This window comes from Lepisosteus platostomus, chromosome 13 (genome assembly GCF_059453375.1).
Source record: "Lepisosteus platostomus isolate fLepPlt1 chromosome 13, fLepPlt1.hap1, whole genome shotgun sequence".
Lineage (NCBI taxonomy): Eukaryota > Metazoa > Chordata > Actinopteri > Semionotiformes > Lepisosteidae > Lepisosteus > Lepisosteus platostomus.
The window spans coordinates 24,814,091-24,837,947 of NC_142623.1; the positions used below are offsets into that span (position 1 = coordinate 24,814,091).

Consider the following 23,857-nt stretch of genomic DNA (forward strand, 5'->3'; position numbering starts at 1 on the left):
CCGCTGTTCAAAAGATCAAAAGATTAGTACATCAGAAAAATCATAATGAAAAGTACATTTAAAGATGTGTTTGTTTCTTTATGGTATTGGTAGATTTTTTTTTCTCTTAACAAAACACCTTATAAAGTTAATTGTTTCAGATGATTTTTAAAACCTACTGAATAGTATCTTAAAAGCAAGATCACCTTGCAATCTGTGTTACATTCCTGTAATTAACCTGCAGGACAGTGAAGGGGTTAAGGAACCAATAGTTCAGAAAAGGAGGTATAACTCTATGTAAACAATAAATAAAAACACATTTACTTCAAAATTAACTGTAGCACTCACTGGAAGTAAGTGTAGCAACATAAGCCAGGAGTGATATGGTAGCATGCTATTCTCTTCCTCCTTTATCTCTCTGCAGAAGGCAAGTCTCTAAAAGATGAAGATATTTTGCAGAATCTTCCAGTGGGGACCACTGCCACTCTTTACTTCAGGGACCTGGGAGCCCAGATCAGCTGGGTCACTGTAAGTGCTATCTGCAGATGTTGGAAGAGATTTAAGGGCAATATTTAAGATGAATCTTTTAATCCCACCTGACAACCACACATGACAAATGGAGGCCTTCTCTTTGCCAGAAGACTACTTACAGTACCTCTGCCCCATTGAAACCCATCCTGAAATGTTGGGTTTGTCATTGTATTTGGATAACAATGATAACAACAGTGGTATTTGTTCAGAATTTGTGATGAAGCCTAGTGCCAACATGTACGTTTTATAAAGTATTTTATTTTTCACAGTATTTTAACCACCTACAAATCTGCTTGAAATGTATAGAGACTTGGATTTCTATGTCTGAGTTATTTGAGAGTTTGGCAGACCTTTTGATGTTATATATCTTTGTTTCAGGTCAATCATTATTGTTTAAATGGGATCATGTTTATCTGGAGGCCTCCAGTTTGTGAAAGACTCCCAGTTGTATTGAATATTACAGGGGTCTTACATGAACTATGCCAGATCTAAATTTGACTTCAATATAGGTCACTTTGGCCTGGGGGGATTAAAGGTTATATTAATACACAGAGTGGTTATGTGATTCCATATCCAGATAGCATATCTATAATATATATATATTTTCTCATGTAATACTGTGTTTCTGAGCAGAAAAAAACATAATTCATTATTTAATGGACACCCTTTCAACCCATTGGTCCATTAAACTGGGATTTTACTGTATTTATATACAGATTGCAGGTTTCCAGGCTCTTTTTTAATCACTGCAGAAATTAGGTACTAAGAATGCATTAGTACCAAAATGGGGTGTGTTGGAAAGCCCAAAACCATAAAACAATCAAAGTGGCTTCTCTTCCAAACAGCACAGAATTCTTTGAAGTGCACTTATCCAGCACAAAAAGTTTGCTTACAGAATGTCTTTCCTGGCTTTTAGCTTTCTTTTTTGGATGCCAATGTGATCCCAAGGAATGGTACCAAACTAAAGATTTGGGATTATATTTAACCTTTTTACCTAATGTCAAGGTTTTATTATATAATTAAATATTTTGTTTGTACAATATTCTTCTCATTTCATTTTGAATACAGCCTGGCCAGGCTCCCTGTTGTGCATTCAAGCACCTTGGACAGCATTTCTTTTATGTACGGTAATGAAGTGGCTGTCACTTGCTTACCTTTTTTAAGATCAAAGTCTGATGTTGTTTCTCTGCACAAAAACCTTAGTATAATTTAAAGCTAATTTAGTTTTTCAAAATCTAGGATATTTTTAGTAATGGAATTTAGTATAATTCCCCATTATGGAGTAGATCCAGTCTTTTCCAGCTTTCCATGGTTTTCCACAACTCCCACTCCTTAGATCTTCCAGTTGGGAAACCAGAGCCTAGAACACTATTGGTCCCAGCCCTCAAGCCAAGTTGATAAAATATTGGCGATTCCATACTAGGCTGGTGTTTCAAATTATTTGAAATTCAAAATTTTCAACCAAAAAGAGAAATGTTTCTGGCAGTGTATGGTAAGGTTTTCATAAGATCTTTAATGAGAGGTTGGCACAAATTGCTTAATGGTGGCAGTGTCTCTTTCCTTTTCTAGGTGTTCCTGACTGAGTACACTGGACCTCTTCTCATCTACCTGCTGTTCTACTTCAGGGTCCCCTTCATCTACCCACCCAAATATGACTTCACCACCAGCAAGCATTGGGTTGTACAGTAAGCAGCAGCTTTGACTCTATTTTTTGTACGGGTCAGATTTCACCTCTCTGAAGTCACCCTCCTTGAGAGGTCGCCAGAGGAGGGACATTGCTTTTGTAATGCTGACTAGAGGATTGTTGAATAAATTTGATTGGCCATTCTAAGTGCGTCACCAGTTCGATTTCATAGAACGCTCTCAGACAGGCAACAGTGCAGTATCTCCTTTGAAACCTGCAAATGTCAGAGGTGTGCCCTAGTGTTCAATTCATCACAAATCTTCTGGATTCAGATGCTGATGCTACTAGTTCTAGGGCAGTGTTTATAGTGGAGTATTAAAGAAAATAGTATTTAGGTATCAAATTTAGGACCCCTGAAGTACAAACGGGTGCTATGGAACCCCCATGTAACGGGGCCTAGCAGTTAAAGGATCCATGTTAGTAAATTATATCGAGAGGCCAGAATACAGTGCAAGTTCACAAATACAAGATGTTAATGTTCCTTGGTATTAATTCCTCATGCTCTTGTTACTGAGCACAAGCATTGATCTTCACTGTGAACTTTGGCTCAGTTCAGATTCTTTCTTTGGATGGCAAGGGAGGTGAAAGTGTAAAATGTATTTTGTTTATATTGTTTCTTCTGAATTTTGACATTTCTAGTACAGGTTGTTTTAGTTTCTCTAGTTTTACTCTGCTCGAGTTTTAGAATAAGTGTGTACAATTCTGCATGTAATTAACAGACTGATCTTTGCTCCATCCCTCAGCCTGGCCTGCATGTGTCACTCTTTCCACTATGTGAAAAGGCTAATGGAGACGCTGTTTGTTCACCGGTTCTCTCATGGCACCATGCCACTAAGGAACATCTTCAAGGTAGGAAGGAGCCATGGGACTTTCAAAACTTTGCCTGCTTTACAAGCTTTGTATGCATTTACCATTACACAATCATATGCTGCTACAGTATTGTAATAAAACAGTGAAACTGCTGTACATCTGTAGAACAGCACAATGGAAGAGTAGATCGTTTTAGGAAGACATAAGTAAAATGTTGGATTCCAAACTGCTTGGATTCTGGAGCCCTCTCTGGCTTACTCTGATCCTCTAAGGATAAAGTGTTGGCTTAAAATGGTTGAATGGATGATTAGAATAATACAATACCTTGATTCTAACACTTTTTGTCACAGAACTGTACGTACTATTGGGGCTTTGCAGCGTGGATGGCATACTATATCAATCACCCTTTCTACACACCTCCAAGTAAGTACTGTATCTGTTCTGTGCACAGACAGGCCTGTTCTTACTGTTCAATTGCTGTGCCTTTCAGATGGCTACCAGAGAGAAGAAAAACATCAAATATGATGTTATACTGATTATTTTAACCTGTGACTGTACTAGTTGATACAGTGCCTTGCAAATATATTCACTCTCCTGTGAAGTTCCCCATTTTTGAGGCTTCTGAGTGTCAATGACACTTTCAAATCAGACTTTGTTTGAAAACAATCTATTCCAAAAATCATGCCAAAAAGTGTTAAAGCTACATTACTGTACATGACATTTAAAGTATAATGGAAGATTCTAAATTGCTTAATTATTTAACCCCTTTGTAACTGGAATCTTAAGTCTGTTCAAGTGGAAAATAATAGTTTGATAGTTCACAAAAGTAGTGTAATAATAGCCTGTTTGTGATTTAACTTGACTTCAGAATAAATGCATCTCTGTTAAGTTTTCTTAGGTATAGAATTTGTTCTAAACTTGCATAGAAGTACAAAAGATTTTAAATGTGACCAAGTATATTAAATCTCATATTGCAGAAGTGGCAGAAGGCTTTATATGAAGGCCTGGCTACTCAGTTTTGAAGTACAGCCTGATCTAAGCAGTGTCCGGGGATTTTTTTATACTCCTTTTCTGATCTGTGCCTTTCTAAGACGAAATCCCTGAGTATTTTTTCTTGGTTTCTTCTTGGTTTTCATTGTTGAATCCATGCTTGAAATTCACTACCTGACTGAGGAACCTTACTAAGAGAGATATATTTATTCTGAAATCATGTGACCCATTATTATTGAACACAGAGGCCACCCAACTAATTGTGAGAATACTTAAGCAAACAACATAGTTTGGGATTTTTCTTGGAAGGTTATACTGATATTTAAGGTCATTTTACACATTAAACTGTTTAGCTTGAGCATTCGAGTTTTGATTAGAAATATTCACTTAAACCATATATGTGACTTTTAATTCAGCAAAACAGGACATGTATGGAAATGGTTGCTGAGTGGTCCAGCTACTCATTTGGTTTTGGTATTGAGCCCTATAGACAATTGTTTGTTCAAGTCTTGGCTGTGTCAGTGGTACTCATATGATTGGCTTATTCCATCTCAATCTGCAGCTCTCGGCCAGTGTGAAAACTTGTGCTTCCAAGTGCAAAGTGTACACAAACTTTCTTCCGTCTCTGTTGGTCCAATGATTGTATTGTGAGATGATTTAACAGTTTAGAATTTCAAACTGAGATAGTAAAATTAATGATAAAATTAAATATTCTGTATTTCTCCTTGCCTGTGCTAAGTGGCTGGGTTGGTGATTCGTTGGCAAGTTCTGTGACAAATTACTAAATTGATTTTTATTTTTGTTTACAGTGTATGGAGAACAGCAAGTGAAGATTGCTCTAATTATTTTCCTGGTATGTTTTTTCAAGACCTGGCTTGTGAATAATCTAGTTTAGATGTACTGCAGAGGATTACTACAGACAGAGGATTCCAAAGTCCTTATTTTAGTACTTTATAGTCATATTGAAGAGACCTGACTACCTGAAGTGAGCTCCCATACATTTAATGGTCATCCCCTTTTGGAAGCCAAATATAAAACATTATTTATTTTTCTCAGTTAATAGTGCATGTCAAGACATGGATATAAAAAGCCTATACACCCTTATTGAAATTGCAGGTTGTTGTGATATAAAGCCAGAAATCAAGATAAATCATGTCGGATATTTTTTCATCTTTAATGTGACCTTGCAACCAACAAAATTCAAAAGAAAAACAAATAGATAATTATTAGGGAAAAAAACTACAACACCCTGGATGCATAAGTGTGGAACCCCCCCAACTAATACTTTGGGGAAGCACCTTTTGCATTTATTACAACAGTAAGTCTCTATCAACTTTGCACACTTGGACTTTGCAATTTTATCCCACTCTTCCTTGCAAAAAAGTTCAAGCTTCTTCAAATTGCCAGGGAATCTCCTGTGCACAGCCCTCTTTAGGTAATTCCACAGGTTTTTTATGGGATTGAGGTCTGGGCTCTGACTGGGCTATTCCAAGACTTTGATCTTCCTTTTCTGAAGCCATTGCTTGGTAGATGTGTGCTTTGGGTTGTTATCATGTTGGAAGGTGAAATTCCTCTTCATCTTCAGCTTTTCTGACAGAGGCCAGCAAGTTTTGTGCCAAAATATCTTGATATTTGGAGCTAGTTATTATCCCATCTATCTTGGCTAGAGTCCCTGTCACAGCTGAAGAGAAGCAGCCCCAAAGCATGGTGCTTCCACCACCATGCTTCACAGTAGGTATGGTGTTCTTTGGATGATGAGCTGTGTTGTCTTTGCACCAAACATATCTTTTAGAATTAAGGCCAAAAAGTTCACCCTTTGTCTCATCAGACCATAAGACATTTCCCACATGTTTTAGGGTGATTAAATGAATTTTTTGGCAAAATATAGACAGGTTTGGATGTTCTTTTTTGTGAGAAATGGCTTCCGTCTAGCCACCTTACCCCATAGCCCAGACGTGTGCAGAATACCGGAGATTATTGTCACATGCAAGGAGTGACCAATACCTGCCAGAAATTCCTGCAGCTCCTTTAATGTTGCTGTAGCCCTCTTGGTAGCCTCCCTGATAAGTTTTCTCCTTATTCTGTCATCAACTTTGGACGGTTGTCCTGATCTTGTCAGTGTCCTTGTGGTGCCACATTTTCTCCACTAATTGATGATAGTCTTCACAGTGCTCCATGGTACATCCAATGCCTTTGATATTCTTTTATACCCCTCTCCTGATCGGTACTTTTCAACAGTAAGATCCTGTAGATGTTTTGTCAGCTCCTTGCAGACCATGGCTATCCCAGTACGATGCAACCACGAAAGTTTCAAGGAAATCCTACAGGAACAGCTGATTTTTATTTGGAGTTAATCAGAATCACTTTCATTAATGGCAGGTGTATGCTACTTACCTTTGAACATGATTTTGTGTGATTGTTTTATGATAATAATAAACTTTATTTTATATAGGGCCTTTAAAGGTGGCTTCTCAAAGCGCTTTACAGAATAACAACAACAATAAATTGAATTTTGGACATACTGCAGTTTGTTCAAAGTATATTTAGATACCCCAGTGAGTAGAGCATTACAGTATGCAATTTGAGAGAACACAAATGTGTTGATCAGCTTTTCAGCCACAGTTAGTGATAGCAAAGGGCGTAGTCTAGCGATATTTCGGAGGTGAAAAAAGGATGTTTTGACAATATGCTGCAAGTGAGGGTCGAATGTTAAGCCAGAATCGAATATCACCCCAAGGTTTTTCAATTTAGACTGAAGCTCAAGTACAGAACCATCTACAGATAGGGTTACATGATTGGCTTTACGAAGTTGATGGGGGGTGCCAATAAGCATGACTTCAGTCTTGTCACAGTTAAGATTAAGGTAATTTTGAGTCATCCAAGTTTTTATGTCAGAGATGCAATTATATACTATAGAATAGAGACAGCCACATCAGTGTCAGGTTTGGTATGGATGTATATTTGAGTATCATCAGAGTAGGAATGATAGCTGAGGCCATTTGGTCTTAAAAGCTGACCAAGCAGAAACATGTAAATGCTGAAGAGCAAGGGGCACGGTATTGAGCCCTGAGGAACACCAAACTTAATGACCAATTTCAGACCTATACCCATTAAGAGAGACAAAGTGACAGCGATCATTGTGGTAAGACTTGAACCATTTGAGAACAGTGTCAGAAACTCCAAACACAGTATCAAGACGATAAAGTAAGATGTCATGGTCAACAGTGTCAAAAGCAGCACTGAGATCAAGAAGAATGAGTATAGAAAGAGAACCAGAATCAGAAGCTATTAGAAGATCGTTAGTTTAGGTTAACTGCGAACACAGCTACAGCCCCCATTATAAAAGGGTGTGCACACTTATGCAACCAGGGTGTTGTAGGTTTTTTAATTTCATTTGTTTTTCCTAATAATTATCTATTTGTTTTTCTCTTGAATTCTGTTGGTTGCAAGATCACATTAAAGATGGAAAAATGTCTGACATGATTTATCTTGATTTCTGGCTTTACATCACAAAAACCTGCAATTTCACTAAGGGTGTGTAGACGTTTTATATCCACTGTCTCCGGGTAAAAGAATGCAAGGAGCATAAAGTAAAAGATTTCCTTGAACTGAATTGAATTGAACAGAATTTATGGATCAAATCATAGTTTTATCTCTGATTGTCAGGTGTCACATCATTGTTTTGTACCTTCTTGCTCTTAGGTGAATCATATTATTAATGCACAGAGTGGTTTAAAGTAATGTGTGCAGACGAGAATAAGGAGGTTATAAATCAACTCAAGTTTCACAGTGGTGTTTTCATCATTTATCTTTGTAGGTAATCTTTAAATGAGAACAGAAAAGTTTGCTGTATAACAGCAGTGAATATTACATTTTCATGTAATATTCATAAAAGCACTTTCAGGTGTCCCTTTCAAGAACCTTCCCTGTGTTAACATCAATACTTCATTGTGAAATGTAAATTTGTATTTTTTTCCTCTACAGTTCTGTCAGATCGGAAACTTCTCTATTCATATTGCGCTAAGAAACCTTCGGCCACCAGGTAAACGTTGAAGAGACTTATTAAACTGACATTGTTTAAGAGAGCTGGAGATGGTACAGCCTGGATGTGTATGTTACGACCCAAGTGTCTAGGGTAAAGGGGTGTAACATTTAGGATAATTTTTGGATACAGGTGGGTTCTGGTGAGGGACTAGGAAGCGTATCACAAAGGTTGATGCAAAAGTGATTATTTTAACGTGAATAAGTGACTGGTACGTAATAGGACACAATAACACAGTGAAAAGGAACTAGTGGTGCCAAAGAAAAGAAAACAACAAAAAGAATGGAACTGGCTAAGAAAGTGAGGGAAGCTGACCTAACCTCAAAAGAAAACCCGAAACACGCGGTCTTCAGCGTCTTCAAACGCCCTAGCTAACCTTCACTGACTACCCAAAACCATACAAGACAAAAAAGGCACTCACCGTACTAAACTAGTGCGACTAATACAAAAATCAGCTACGTGTGCAAATTGTACCCAACAACCTACAATAACCCTATACACAAAAATTCGCACAAATACACAAATGAACTACGAATACCAATAAGGGAAACCAAGAGTAGAAACAAGTAACAGGGTACAAAAGAACACAGAGGTTGATACAGTACATCTGGGCAAGGTAATGGCTAATCAAGGATAACACAAAAACAAACGAAAGTACAAAGAGACTAACACAAACCAACAAAACAACAAAGCTGAAGCTATATTATAACACACGAAGCTGAAGCAAAACCAAAAGCGAAACGAAACCAAAGCTAAGCCGAGCGGGACCGAAGACAAACGAATTCAGAAAACCTCCAACTTATATACTAAATAAGCTGCACTCTGATTGGCTGAGAAGCTGATTGATGATGACGTCACAGGGAAACAATTGTGTAATGATGGACCAGTGGAGGAGGGAGAACAATCAAGGTCAGGAAGTGTGAAACATAGCAACAAAACACACATGGACCACACACTGGGACGTAACAATGTACAGTCTCTTGGTGCTGAACAAATGTTTGCACTCTGTTTCAAATTCTGTGCTTCCTTTACAATTGTGTAGAAAATTGATTCCTGTGATTTTTTTTATTTTAAACATAAAAGTGAAGTCTCCAGAGCAAAGAGAGATGGCCTTTCAAGCAGGCTAGCTTTCTTGAGTGATTAAGGGGATTGACTTATACTAAAATTACAGACACATTTTCTTTAAATGCCATTTGTTAAATGTTACAAAATTGTAAGTTGCTGGTGGCTTCTTGTTTTCTTAACAGATTTCAGCTAACTTTAGCTAGCTTTTCCAATTTTAAATTGTGACAGGGGTTCCTAATATTTTGGCCTGTCTTTGTGCAGGTGCACTACTTGTTTTACAGCTGTTTTCCCATTGGATGTCCACTGGTGTGAGACACTCCTATCTGTTTAAAATGTATCTCTTTAGTGAGCTGATTTCATTGAGCTTCTTGTCAGTGAAGACAATTATAACTAATCTCCGCCGTATTCAGCCGCCATCAACACAGCGTGAAGTGCAAGCCCATGGTTGCCTTCTAGCAGGCATGTGACTGGATGACTGCACTTTTCAGGCATCCAGTCAGAACTGTATTTGGTTATTTTTACAACACTGATGGGTGCAGGCCAAATAGCTTTGTTTAATTTGTCAAAATCTTGAGTAAAAGGGCATCGTTCTAAGGTCTGTTGGGGAAAAAATACTGTAATTCATTTGATGAATTCTCAGTTCCCTAATGCTAACTTCAAAAATTAACAACCGTTAATTATCAAATGAAGACTCAATAATTTGCTTTATTTTCTGTTTTTGAAGTAAAAGAAAAGGCTAATTTATTGTGCCTTCAGAAAGCACCAATACTTTTTCCAAGCAAACATTTTACGCCATTGATATATTTATGAAGAGACGTGGCAATCGGCTTTTCGGGCAGCAAAGGTGAGAGCAACATAAGGATTATTGTACTTCCCCGCACCAGAGAAAGGGAAGTTCTCTTAAGAGTGATTGTCATCCTGAATATTAAACCAATAGCATTTCAACCTCAGTGTAAAGGTTCACAGTACAGAAGTTCACTCAGCTTATATAAAGTTCTGTTACACTAGCAGTGGCTAGGGAAGAGCTTGCAGTGGAAATGATTGATGTTTGAGAACATTTTCAAGGAGAGAAAGATGGGAATGAGTTAAGAAATGGATACAGAGAATTAAGCAGAAGATGAAGTGTGCTAGGCTCAGGGTATTTTAGTTATAATAAATATGATAAGAACTGCTTCAAGACAACCACCATCATCCCAAAACCAAAGAAAACCACAGTGACATGTCTTAATGACTACCGACCAGTGGCACTAACACCTGTCATCATGAAGTGCTTCGAGAGGCTGGTCATGAAGCACATTAAGGACACCATCCCAAACACAGTGGACCCGTACCAGTTTGCCTACCGGTCCAACAGATCCACAGATGACGCAATCTCCATTGCCACACACACGGCCCTATCCCATCTGGACAAAAAGAACACATACACAAGACTACTATTCATCTTCAGCTCAGCTTTTAACACTATCATCCCAGAGAAACTAGTCAAGAAACTCAGTGCACTGGGTCTCAACACCACCCTCTGCAACTGGATTCGGGACTTTCTGACAGGCAGACCTCAGGCTGTCAGGCTTGGAAACCACACCTCCGGCACAGTAACTCTGAACACTGGGGTCCCCGAGGGGTGTGTGCTTAGTCCATTGCTCTACTCCCTCTATACCCACGACTGTAAGGCCAAACACAACACCAACTCCATCATCAAGTTTGCCGATGATACCACAGTTGTAGGTCTGATCACAGACAATGATGAGAGGGCCTACAGGGAGGAGGTCAATCTCCTTACAACATGGTGTGATGACAACAATCTCACCCTCAACGTCAGCAAAACCAAGGAGCTGATCATTGATTTCAGGAAACTGCAAACCGGACATGCCCCTATCCACATCAACGGGACTGAAGTGGAAAGGGTCAGTAACTTTAAATTCCTTGGTGTCCATATCACCGAGGACCTCACATGGTCTCTCAACACCACCTGTCTGATCAAGAAAGTGCAACAGCGCCTGTACTTCCTAAGACGATTGAAGAAAGCCAAGATATGTCCCCAGATTCTCACTACCTTTTACAGATGCACTACAGAAAGCACACTGACAGGCTGCGTCACAGTGTGGTATGGCAACTGCAGTGCTGCTGACCGCAAAGCCCTACAGCGGGTGGTGAAAACAGCCCAGTCCATCACTGGGGTTACCCTCCCATCTATCCAGGACATTTATGACAGACGGTGCTTGAGGAAAGCTCTAAGCATAATCAAAGACCCCACACACCCCAGCTACAGACTTTATGATCTGCTACCATCTGGAAAACGGTACAGGAGCATTCGGGCCCGGACTACCAGACTCAGAGACAGTTTTTACCCCCACACTATCAAATTGTTAAATTCCCAGCCACTCTCACTCTCACCTCACTTCTCACCTATGATCTGAACCTCACAGTGCCTTCTTCCTTTCTTTCTTTCTTTCTTACCAAAAACCCAAACACACATTGAAAATCTACCTCTACCATACATATTAAAGCTCACTCCCCATAATTTCTATCCCTTTATTTTATTCTGTTGATGCATATTTTTGCACATAACCTATTACCTTTTTGTTGTTTTGCACATTGCCTGTTGTTGTTTTTTGCACATTGCCTGTTGTTGTTTTTTTGCACATCGTCTGTTGTTGTATTTTGCACACTGCCTGTTGTCTCTGTCTTTCTTTTGCTACACAATTGTATTGTTGTTATTGTTGTTTTGTTTTCTCTTTGTACTACTTATGTCCGAGAGCTAGCTAAATAGCATTTCGTTATACCATATACCATGTATATGAGTGTAATGACAATAAGCTTGAACTTGAACTCACAAACACTACTAGTGTTGTGGCTTAGGTCTACTAATATACAAGGTCATGTTGCTGTGAAGCAGCCACTTTTTTTCTTAACCATCTTCAGCAGCTAGAAGCATTTTGTACTAAACTAATATAACATTGTCACCACTCCAATGCCATTGTAAACGTGTTGAAGCAGTATTAAATGTATGCTTAATAGTTGGCTTAATAGAAAAAGCAGCCTTGATGCTCTGCGAGTAGTGTACTGTAGTCACATTGCATAAATTTTGTATGTGTGATAGCATGCATTGCTTACGTGCATTTTTCTAAACAATAGTTTCTTTGAAAGATCAGTTTTGTATAATGCACAGTGTTGTTGTCCAACAGCATTTTTAAGGGCAGTGTTGAAGGTCGGACTCGGAACATGTGTGAAGGTTTGATGGGGAGTGAGAATTTAACATTGGTTTAATTTTTAATCGCCTCTGCTTTTCCATAATTGCCAGAAGATCTCTCATCTGTTGACATCATCTGTGATAATTGCTGTTGTGGGTCTACCTTGGCATAAGTACTTAAAGTACACTTTGTAATTCAAACTACTGGCTTTTGCATCGTGCTTGTCTCTTTTATGTTCTTTGTCATACTTTGTCACTGTCAGAGCCTCCTTTGTTTTGCCTCTTACTCAGTTCAATTCACTTTTATTAGTAAGGCTTAAAATTAAAAATAGTAAATATATCCTTAGAATTTATTCATTCATCACCACAAAGCCTCTAATCTTAGTAGCACAGAGTGCAAAGCTGGACTGAGCACAAATGATACTTGCACATCTTTTTCCAATCAGCGGTTTTATTGCAAACTCACAAGCTTAAACAGAAAATGTTTAAAGACAAAATTAGTTATTTGTCAGCAGATATCTTAAAGAAAGTAAAAAAGCTGAGATATCCTGCTTTCTTTATTCAGAATCCTGTGCTCTGGTAGTTTACAGAGCTTAAATAAATTACCCTAACATGGATGTAATTGCTGTACCATTGGCATCTGACTGTCTGCCATTGAAGTGATTATTGCATTAACTGGATAAAATCTCCAGTCTATTTAGGGATCATTGGTGAGGCAGTGAATTTTAAGGAAAGGTAGAAAAAAGACTAAAGAACATTGTAACAAAAATGCATACATAAGTAAAAAGTCCAAAACAAAAGTTTTTGGATATCCCAGTTAGCGCTGTTAGTTCAGTCAAGAAGTGGAAACTGCATCACGCTACCCAGACACTGCCTAGGAAAGGCCATTCCTGAAAAGTCAGCATCCTCACAAGAAGGAGACCTGTGAGGAAAGCCACTGAAAGGCCAACAATGAACCTGAAAGAGTGGCTGAGAGTGGAGTGAAGGTGCATCAGTGAACTATATCCAGAGCTCTAACACTGGCCTGCATAGGACAGTGGCAGGAAAGAAGCCCTTACTCAAAAAAAACTCTTAAAGCCCATTTGGAGTTTGCCAGACCGCTTGAGAGTTATCCAGCTAATTAGGAAAAAGAAAAGCAAAAGATAAAGCAATGCTTTAGAATAAATTATCAAGTCAAGCAAATATGCTTAAGTAATGTTAGGGCGAATATGGAGCTTGCCGTGGATTTGAAAGATTCACAGGTGACCACTGCGAACATGCAGAGACTCCACCCTGATAAACACTGGTGGTCATTTAACATTAACCAAAAGTTGATATGATTTTAGACTGGCCTCTTTCTCTGTCCCCTAGGCTCCAAGACCCGGAAGATTCCCTACCCCACAAAGAATCCCTTCACATGGCTCTTCTTGCTGGTCTCTTGTCCCAATTATACCTACGAGGTGAGTCTCCCTGTTTCTGGACCACAAAGAGCAGTGGTCGCTGGAACATTTGTTAGTTTTTAACTTTAGAAATTGCTTTTCTTGAGTTGGTCTGTTTTGGATCTTTCATACTTTAATGTGAATGCTACAGAAACAAAGAAAAAAATATGTAACACCCTGAAAGTAACACCTCTTTAATTGGATCTCTGACATAAAACCCTGGATGACTCAAAAGTTCCTTCATTTAAGCTGCAACGAGAATTAAGTCATGCTTCTTGGTACCTCCCATCAACTATCTAAAGCCAGTGCAGAAACCCAATCTGTGGAGGGCACTGTACATTCAAGTACAATCTAAACTGAAGAGATTGGGGGTGAAATGTGTGTCTGGATCAAATGTGCAAAATATTATAAAAACATAATTCTTCCATTACAGAAAAATTGCTGTTGTTTCTGACTGTAGCAGAAGAGCTGGTCAGCAAATCAGTCTTTTCCAGAATTTATTACTGCAGTGCCCTTCTCGCTGAGGTATCTAAATTCACACTAAACAAACTTAAGTATATCCAGACTTTTGCAGCCAGAATCTTGACCAGGTCTCGTGCAAGTGATTTTATTCCTCCTGTATTGTAAAATCCTCATGCTTATCTTTAAGGCTCTTCATGGCTTGGCTCCTAAGTCCATATCTGGTTTATTATCTTTCTACACTCCACCTGGCAATTTTTGTTTGTCTATCTTGTCTCCTGTTTGTCACAGAAGCTCACTTACACTCTATGGGTGACAGGGCCTTCTCTAGTTATGCCCCAAAGCTCTGGAATTCTATCTCAAATGATATTAGAGAGTCACCTACCTGCACCTACAGATGCAGCCATTCAAAATGCGCGGTAAAAACCCGCGGTACGGTAACCTACCCACAAGCCACCGCGGGGCACCGGAGGGTACCGCAGGGCAAGTGATTGGCTGGCCAAAATGACCGACAGGGGCACTCGTGGTGCATTGGTTGGTAGTGCAAAGATTTAATCATTTAATGTCTTTACTGTGCACATTTTAATCTGCTTAGTTTTGAATATTTATATGGATTTTACCACTAAAGGGAAATTTTAGTAGCTGAGCATAAAAAGAAGAGGAGCATAACGCATCTGAAGGTCATAAACGATATTAATTTAGGAACATAAACATTACTGTATGTATGTAAACTGTACTGTGTATGGCTGGTCTTGGTAGTTTAAAGAAAAAATACACACCAGTCTTCCATTTCTCCCTAAACATTTTAAGCATGAAAGTTTTATGAAACGGTACCCAAATATGCGATTGCTGTATAGAATGAATTTTAATTTAAAAAAATTATTTAACACGAACATTAAGCTGTTTACATCTTCCGCCTGAGAACAGTCACCCGTTGCTACCCAACGCAGAATGGTGATTGGCTGACACCATCTGACACCCCTCTGATTGGAGAAAAAAGACGTGCTGGTTTGCTATACATACTGTACCAGGAAGAGGATTTCTTTCTATTCAAAACGTGTATTTTAAAAGTTTAAGAAGTAAAAACCTTACAGCGTACACAGATTTCTAAACTGATCAGGATCGTTATCTTTGTCTTATGCATAATAATGTTCACCGTTCTGTCCAGCAAATTAATAATAAACTTTATTTTATATAGCTTTTTAAACGAATAAGTAATTAGATTGCTCATAAACCTAATCACTTGCTTTTTCTTTTTATTTAGGCTCAGATTTCAACTATAGATCGTATTATGAATAACCATAATAACAACCAACCAACAAAAACAACCATATAAACATAATACCAACCAAAAACATAGATAACAACCACAATACAAAATCAAATAATCAAACCATTTTACTCTCGCAAAGTCCTCCAATTATCATAATCCCGCCCCTTATGCAAAACCAAACCTTCCTCCCATCCCAGTTTATCCTGTTTATCATAAACAAAATCCACCTCAATTTTCAACATAAAGCATTACACAAAATCAATACCTCAACACTCCATACTCAACAACGATAATTCACAAACAGCCAGAACATGTAACTACTCATTCCCAAACATACCTAATTTCCATAGCCCCGCCCCGTATGCAAAACCAACATCCCTCCCCTGTTCTCTCTCTCCCCTGGCGGTTGTAATTGTTTTTATTTTCAAATAAATTTTAGCAAAGTCATGTATTTTAAAAATCTTAAGATTTTTATATTTATGTCTTTATTTAGTGGTTTCATTAGTGACAAAGGCTAAACTTTCTTGGAAAAATGTCTTTTATGTAAACCATGTTTGCTATTAATTCATTCAGGGCTAAAATATGTTCATTGTCTTCTAATGAAAGAAGGGTTCCTTTCGCCGTAGTCGGGAGCCTAGCCTTTAACTAGTAAGTACTGTATTTACTGGGTTTTTGAGGGGGGGGGGGTGTCTTTCGCTGGAAATCTCGCCTCCTACTTTGAAAATACCAGTGAAACCGGTTCAATTCGTCACAGCCAGCACTCCTGCAGAGAGTTGGGTTGTACTTGCAGTGTATACAGTACACGCGTTATGCTCTTCGTTAATGTCTGTGAAGTTTTATTTAATTTCTGAGCCATACTGATTCTTCTGGAAGCCAGTTTCCGCCAGGGAGTAAAAAAAAAAACACACTATGGTATTCTCTCCAATGCAGTGCAGTTAAAAACATACCTCTGATGCTGCTCCTAAATGAATATCGTTTATGACCATCAGAAGCTTTATGCTCCTTTTCTTTTTTCCAGTGGATTGAACAGGGAGAGGCATTTCATGATGTACTTTTCACTGATGAAACAACAGTGGCTCTGGAACAGTTTTCAACCAAGTCGTTTTATAAAAAGAGATATGTACACGTTACTGAAGCTAAAAGTTTAGCCTTTGTCACTAATGTAAACACTAAATAAAGACATATAGAAATCCCTACGTTACAGACTGTATATGGCTGGTATTGGTAGTTTAAAGAAAAAATACACACCAGTATTCCACTTTCTCCCTAAACATTTTAAGCATCAGAGTCTTACATGTGGTTATTTCGAAAACGTTTGTACGTGCTCCTTCTTACCATGTTACTGTTTACTGTTACTGACCATATTAAGTTTAAGTGCCTGTGGGCACTTTTCCTGTCCGTGGGGGGTGGACCGTCTTTCATTAGAAGGTTAGTCTGTTCTACTCTGAGAACGTAGAGGGGGTGGAAAGTGCCCGCGGTCATTTAATTAGTATTAAAATCTTAGTTATCTTTCTAGTTCACAGGTTTGCATGCATAATTTAATTTTGAAAGCCACTGAGACATCAGGTACTACTGTTGTATTTATGAAAAAGAAACAAAACAAAAAACATACTAACAACTGTGCCATCCTACTCCTTAGTTAATACATTTTATTATTCATAAACAGTTAACATTGTTAGCAAAATATTTTGAATTATATTTAACCCTATTTTTTCTTTAGTTTTGTATTTAACTTATTATATGATAGTCAGACTTAATGTATATTAATGTATATTTGAACAATGAAAATATATTTTTACAAGATTTTACATTAAGCACTTAAAATTAATATGGTTAATAATAGTAAACTGTAACATGCTGTAACAAGATCGGTTAAACTGCGAAGAAAATCCTTTCAAAGAAAATGTTTCAGGTGTGAAGAACATAGATCTCCAATGCAGGGTGTTCCCACGCACCCTGCCCCCACTACCATTAGAATATACACAAACATTTTAGCGTTTCATTCTGAGCAGAAGACCCTCACACCTGAAGAGTGCTGGCTGTGACGAATTAAACCGGTTTTACAGGTTTCAATCACAGACCATGTGACATGGAACTCAGTAAAGTAACACACAGCGCCACTGGATTTGATAATACTGTACCTAACCAAAATCCGCAATATGGAAACAGAACCTGTGTAATTGTTGATAGATGATGTACTCGTAACATTTTTTCAAGACGAACTACAACATTTAATAAATGACTTGTATGTACTTGATATCTCTAATCAATCCACGGGTTCCAGCACAAAACGAAACTAAAACGCATACCGTTTCGCACTTCTTATTAATTGCTCAAAAGTAATTTGACCGTATGAAATGCATAATATAAACCTAGAAACATATACGTGAGCAGTACTTAAGCACTGTAGTATCGGTGTTAAGACATACCTCTCAAATACTGTAAATCAAGTTAAAAATATCTCAAGACCGATTCTGGTCGTAATGAAACCATGTTTCGTGTATGTTTTCTTTTTCATCTTGAAATAACTCATTTCTAAATACCTTTTTCACTGTTAACATCTTGTAGCAACTTTGCGACAAAATATACACTCTGACTGTTCATCCTGCTACCAACATTAAATAAAACAAATCTTAAGATTTCTATATTTATGTCTTTATTTAGTGGTTTCATTCAAAGCTTACAATGTTTAGGGAGAAATGGAATACTGGTGTGTATTTTTTTCTTTAAAGTACCGAGACCAGCCATATACTGCATGTTTATGTTAAGATTTCCCTTCAGTGGTAAAATTAGATATGAATATTCAATACTTAAACGGGCACAGTTAAGACATTAAATATACATATACATATTGTATACAGTACAGTTTGCATACGGTAATATGTTTATGTTACGCGATTAAAAAATAAATAAATAAAACTGAAAGGTCCAGCACCAGCTGGATTCGAACACACAACCTGCCAGTTGGTAGTCACGCACCTAGACCAGTAGGCTACAAGACAGCTCGCATAAGCAGGCAGGCGAAACAGCCCTACACAGCCCTGCCGCAGTACACGGATATAATCATACCGTTATTAAATTCTTGAGATACGCGATTCCATATTATATTCCCTTTTAATCAAATTCTAAAAGTATGCTTGTTGACTCCGGTATCACGTTAGTTAAAGACTTCGAAGCTTACAATGTTTAGGGAGAAATGGAATACTGGTGTGTATTTTTTTCTTTTCATGATAGGTGTCGCATTTTAAATCATTTTCGTAGTTAGAAATTATGAAACGCCCTGTTAAAAGCAAGGAAGTTTTTATGCCCGTTGAAGTAAAACAAAATGCATGACAAAGTATGGCTTGGACAGATTCCAAGTGCTTGTACAAATGTGCTAAAGAAATTATACTTTGAGTATACAGCTTGTCCAAAGTCATCCATTATTAATACTATTAGTAATATCTTCAGTAAAGGCTTTGATGCATAAATATTTCTGATAAAGGTAGGTTGTGTACTTTTGTCCAACTGAGCAATCTTGCTTTCGTAAAATATACCAACATTTGAATGACTGATGATTAACATGCTGTAATACACAGTTCAAAATTAAAGGCTCGAATGCTGTACATGAGAGGTTAAGCTCCCCCTGGCGGTTTTACAAGGCGACGCCGGATAGTTAGTCACGTGACACACGTGATACCGCGTGATACCCCGGTGGGCGTGTCGCGGTATGCCGCGAAATACCTCACCCATTTTGAATGGCTGCATCTGTAAGTGCATTCAAATCCTGATTCAAAACTTTCTTCTTAAGAAAGACTATTATGTAATTGGCATCTGTCTTCTCCTTGCATCTTCTACTACATGTCTAATCCCTTATGTATCTTTGTGCTAATTTTGTTATCTCTTATATTTGTTATTTTTTCCCGTAAAGCAGCTTGAGAAGTTGCTTTTCAAGACCTTATAATAATAATAATAATTGCTTTCACTTGTATAGTGCTTTTCTGGACACTCCACTCACAGCGCTTTACAGGTAATGGGGACTCCCCTCCACCACCACCAATGTGCAGCATCCACCTGGATGATGCGACGGCAGCCATAGTGCACCAGAATGCTCACCACACATCAGCTATCAGTGGGGAGGAGAGCAGAGTAATGAAGCCAATTCATAAATGGGGATTATTAGGAGGCCATGATTGGAAAGGGTCAATAGGAAATTTGGCCAGGATGCTGGGGTTACACTTTTCGAGAAATGCCCTGGGATTTTTAATGACCACAGATGGTCAGGACCTCGGTTTTTTACAGTATAGCGTCCCCGATCACTATACTGGTGGGGTGAGTGCCCTCTGCTGGTGTATGCATTTCTGGCCACAGCTTACAGTGGGATGCCCATGGTTTCAAAAATGCGTTTGTTTCAGCTGAAAAATCAAAATCTCAACTATCACTATCACCTCTTCCAGTACCGTCCAGGTACTGACCAGGATCACATCTGCTTAGCTTCAGTGGGTTGCCAGTTGTGAGTTGCAGGATGACATGGCTGCTAGCTGTTCATGTCAAATAATTTATCATTATTAATAATTTAGCTCTATAATATTATTGTTTTCAGATGGTCATAGCATGTGGTGGCACTGACACAAAGGAATCCTTACAGAAAACACTGAACTTTTAGTTTTAATAAAAGTTTATAAATTGACAACTGACAGCATATTTATTGACCCTTTTTATTCTCCTTCCTTTCAAATGACCTTTCTTTCAAAGGTCAGTAACTTTAATTCTGTGAATAACCTTTCCTTTATACAGTTATTCTCTTTTTACAATTTATCCAGAAGTATAGTTTATTGAGAAAGATGAAAACTTTGCTTTGGAGTCATGATATAAGGACATAAAGATAACAAATAATAGGTGGCCCTTAGGCTCGTCTTGCCCATTTAGTAGTCATTAATTGATTGAGAATTTTAGTTGGCCTTAGATGGAATTTAAATGCACTTTAGGTAGTTGTTTTCTTTAATAATCTGAAGGTGAGAGGCAGGCAGCTCCATCCATTCAGGGTATTTTTGGTATGGAATGGCACTGGCCATGGAGATGTGCGATGGAAAAACTTTAGCACATGTCTAGTATGAGGGCAGATCTAAATGTTCTTTAAAGCATTTTTCATGTAAAGTTTGAAGGGGATGTGTGCTTATGTCAGATTCTCTTGACAGCTGGGTTCCTGGGTGGGCTTCACGGTGATGACCCAATGTCTGCCAGTGGCCTTCTTCACTCTGGTGGGTTTCATCCAGATGACCGTGTGGGCCAAGGGGAAGCACCGCAGCTACCTGAAGGAGTTTCGGGACTACCCTCCTCTGCGCTCCCCTATTATGCCTTTCCTACTGTGAGCTACTGTAGATCACCTCACATTACCATTGGGAACTGGCCAGGAAAGGAGCTTGGAATCAGAAAGAGGGAGGTCTAAACAGAGAGAAAAAAATCTTTACAGTAATATTCGTCATAATGCAACTCAAAAGACTTTTGATGTAGCTAGTGGTGTGTGGAAATTGTTGCTGCCATTCAAATTACAGCTTTGTTTCTGTTTAGTCTTCCTGCAATTTTTTTGTGATAACATTCTCAGTATTGTATACCTATAATGAATGCTAGAAAAAATTCTTAATATTTTTAACAGTTTTCTTTAGTTTTTGCAGTGAGGATCCTGATGCAGTTTCTCCTTCCTGCTGACATGTTAAGTATGAAAAAGCACTTGATTTTTGTTAAAAAAGGCAAATGTTTAAAAATGCTGCTCTTATTCCTGAAGACACAAAGGTTTTGTGGTGAGATCCACACATTTTCACATGTCCCACATGATAATTCATTATTGGTTAATGTGTGTCAGGATTTCAAGACCAACTGCAGAAAAAAGTCATTTTCAAATACTTATACCTAAACCCAAACCATTTTTTTCATTCACTTAAAACCTTCCAACCAGATTTTATTGATTCTTCCAGTAATCATTGTTCTACAACAAAAACATTTTAGTCTATTTATGGATTGTAATAGAAAGTGTGAACAGAAAGGTACTTATATCAAGTTTTATGACACTGATGAGAGTGGTATGGGGCAGTATTACTCTCTAGGGATATGCTTTTTAGAGTCAGAACCCCTGTTTTCATAAATGTTTTAGAAATATGGGGCGTTTAGAATCTGAAGAATTAAGATGACTGCTATATCCCTGTAACCTCCTGAGGAGTGACGTAGAAGGAAGTATGATACTACAGAAAGGCTAAAAGTGGATTTGTTTGTAATAAAAAATTAACTGAATTGTGACTTACTTTTAAAATTGATTGAGAGCTGCTGAATTTGAAAAAGTGCTATGTTGCAATTGTAGCAACGTGAGGTTTACAGGATGTCTGTAGCAGAAAGAGAAAGTTATAGCTAAGAAGGATACACAGAACTGAAAGACTTTAAAAATCTTTTTTAAAAGACTTCAGTAACATCTCTGTGGCCACCCATCTTTTTGTGTGGCACATATTAACTATGCAGAGTAACTAAGAAATGGAGTTGTGTGGATTATAACCATAAATTCTTCTTGGCATCTGGACTGGAGTCTTGATTTAGGAGCATGGGTTGAATTATTTGTACAACAACGTTTTCTACAGTTTCAAACGGAAATGCCTTGGCCTACATATTTCAGCAACGTGTATTAGAAATCTATTGAATAAGGTATTGAGCAGAAGTAACAGTTTGAACAAGTTTTTTAAATATGTGCGGATCAGTCCTGTTCTCCTAGTAGCACAGGAATCTATTGAGGTAATGGTACATATGCAGAAACATGATGTTCAGTCCTAAATGCTATTTTTTTTTAAATATGGTTACAGAAGTCTGTCTCCTGCTCCTCAAGGCAGGTATGCATTGCCTGCCACTGAGAAAGTATACTAATTTGACTGGGGGTTCTTAATACTTTGTCTAGTGACTGAATATGAATATTAACAAAATAGTGTCAGTACCATACATATTTTGTTCTTCTTCTTAGAGCTTCTTCTTTGTACAGACTGGATTCCAGTTTTTAATTTGCAAGACATGTTCTGTGTACTGTAGATCAATCCATTCAAAACTAGAAGTCTGGATTAAATCTGTCGAAGCTCAGTGCTAGTAGTACAGCCAATGTTAAATAATGCATTTTAATTTCTAAAGCGCTACAGTAGCCACCATTAGCATTGTAAAGGATCTTCTGAGGCTTTTGAGTTGCATTATAGATGTTTTTTGATTATTACATTTGGGTAGTCCATCAAAATGAACAGAAATCTACAACCTATAGTTAAGAGTGATGTATTTTCTTGTCTTCTGCTTGCGTTTTCATATTACTGCTGTCGAAGTGCAGCGAAGTACTCCAGTCTTGTGGCAACCTACTTGTCTGTAATGCCGTCTAACTCCTGGTCTTAATTTTGAAAGAACTCATTCTCTGTCTTCTAATTAAACTCAGTCTTGTTAATACAACAGAGTTAGAAATGAGGTTGAAAAAATCACGTGATTTGCTCTGTAATATGCTTATGTACTAATGAGACAAATTTATAAAATGTTAATTTGCGATTGTCTTTTTCATTTGATCTGTCACTCATTTTCTTGTATGTGAATGATTGTTTACAGAACAGTCTAAATACATAGAATGCAGACATCTGCTGGCCTTGGTTGTCTTTTTTGCTTCTACTTAATGTGGACATTTTTCTTACCTTCCGAATGGTGTGTCTTGTAAGCTGTAATGGACAAATAAAAGATACCAGTCCTTGCTTGTTCTTAAAAACAAGTCCATGTTTGAGTCACCTTTGTTCCTAGGTCATTTTTTAATTTCTTGAAACCCCCACAAGTGCTTGAGGAGAAATGACTGTGAATCTGAAAAGACCAGTAATAATTTAACAGCAACTTATTTTTGCATTCCTGTTTAATTTCAAAGTTATCCGAGTGGGCTTCTGGACTATAAAATATTTTGTTTTTTACTGTGCTTTATAGAACTTCTTTACAGTGCCCTTCAAAAGTATTGGGATAGCACAAACAAAAGTATTTTACTGTGAAAGCAATTGGTATTTGTGATAATGAGATTAATATGACTGATAAGTACAATACACATTATAATTTTGGATAATAAATACATTTGCTCATATTAGAACACAGTGTTCAACCCAGTAATTTCAAGTGACCAAAACCTAGCTTTATGGAGCAATTTAAGCTGCTCTCCCAAGCCTTTGCTGCAGCCATTCTGGCCTTGTCAGTCTCTAGATTGAAATCCAATTGATAAGATAAGATCACTTTATTAGCCCTATACAATTTCGTGCATTAGGAATCTGTCTTTTTGCCTACCCCAGCTTGCTCTCTTTATGAGACACACAGACAGGGAGAGAGAAGCTTGGGGTTAGAGTGCAGGGTCAGCCATTGTACAGCACCCCTGGAGCAGCTGGGGTTAAGGGCCTTGCTC

The 23,857-nt window shown here is 37.9% G+C and overlaps 1 protein-coding gene across 2 annotated transcripts in view; it reads left to right on the forward strand.

The window, feature by feature from the left end:
* The window catches only part of tecrb (trans-2,3-enoyl-CoA reductase b), a 62,929-nt gene extending 39,738 nt beyond the window's left edge, over positions 1-23,191 (forward strand). For both annotated transcript variants that reach the window (XM_088603818.1, XM_088603817.1), the window contains 8 exons: positions 404-507; positions 2,080-2,195; positions 2,938-3,043; positions 3,355-3,427; positions 4,804-4,847; positions 7,979-8,036; positions 13,642-13,730; positions 20,619-23,191. In XM_088603818.1, coding sequence (XP_088459944.1) covers positions 404-507; positions 2,080-2,195; positions 2,938-3,043; positions 3,355-3,427; positions 4,804-4,847; positions 7,979-8,036; positions 13,642-13,730; positions 20,619-20,792 — 764 coding nt within the window. In that variant the 3' untranslated portion in view covers positions 20,793-23,191. The remainder of the gene's footprint in view (positions 1-403; positions 508-2,079; positions 2,196-2,937; positions 3,044-3,354; positions 3,428-4,803; positions 4,848-7,978; positions 8,037-13,641; positions 13,731-20,618) is intronic.
* Positions 23,192-23,857: the final 666 nt, after the last annotated feature.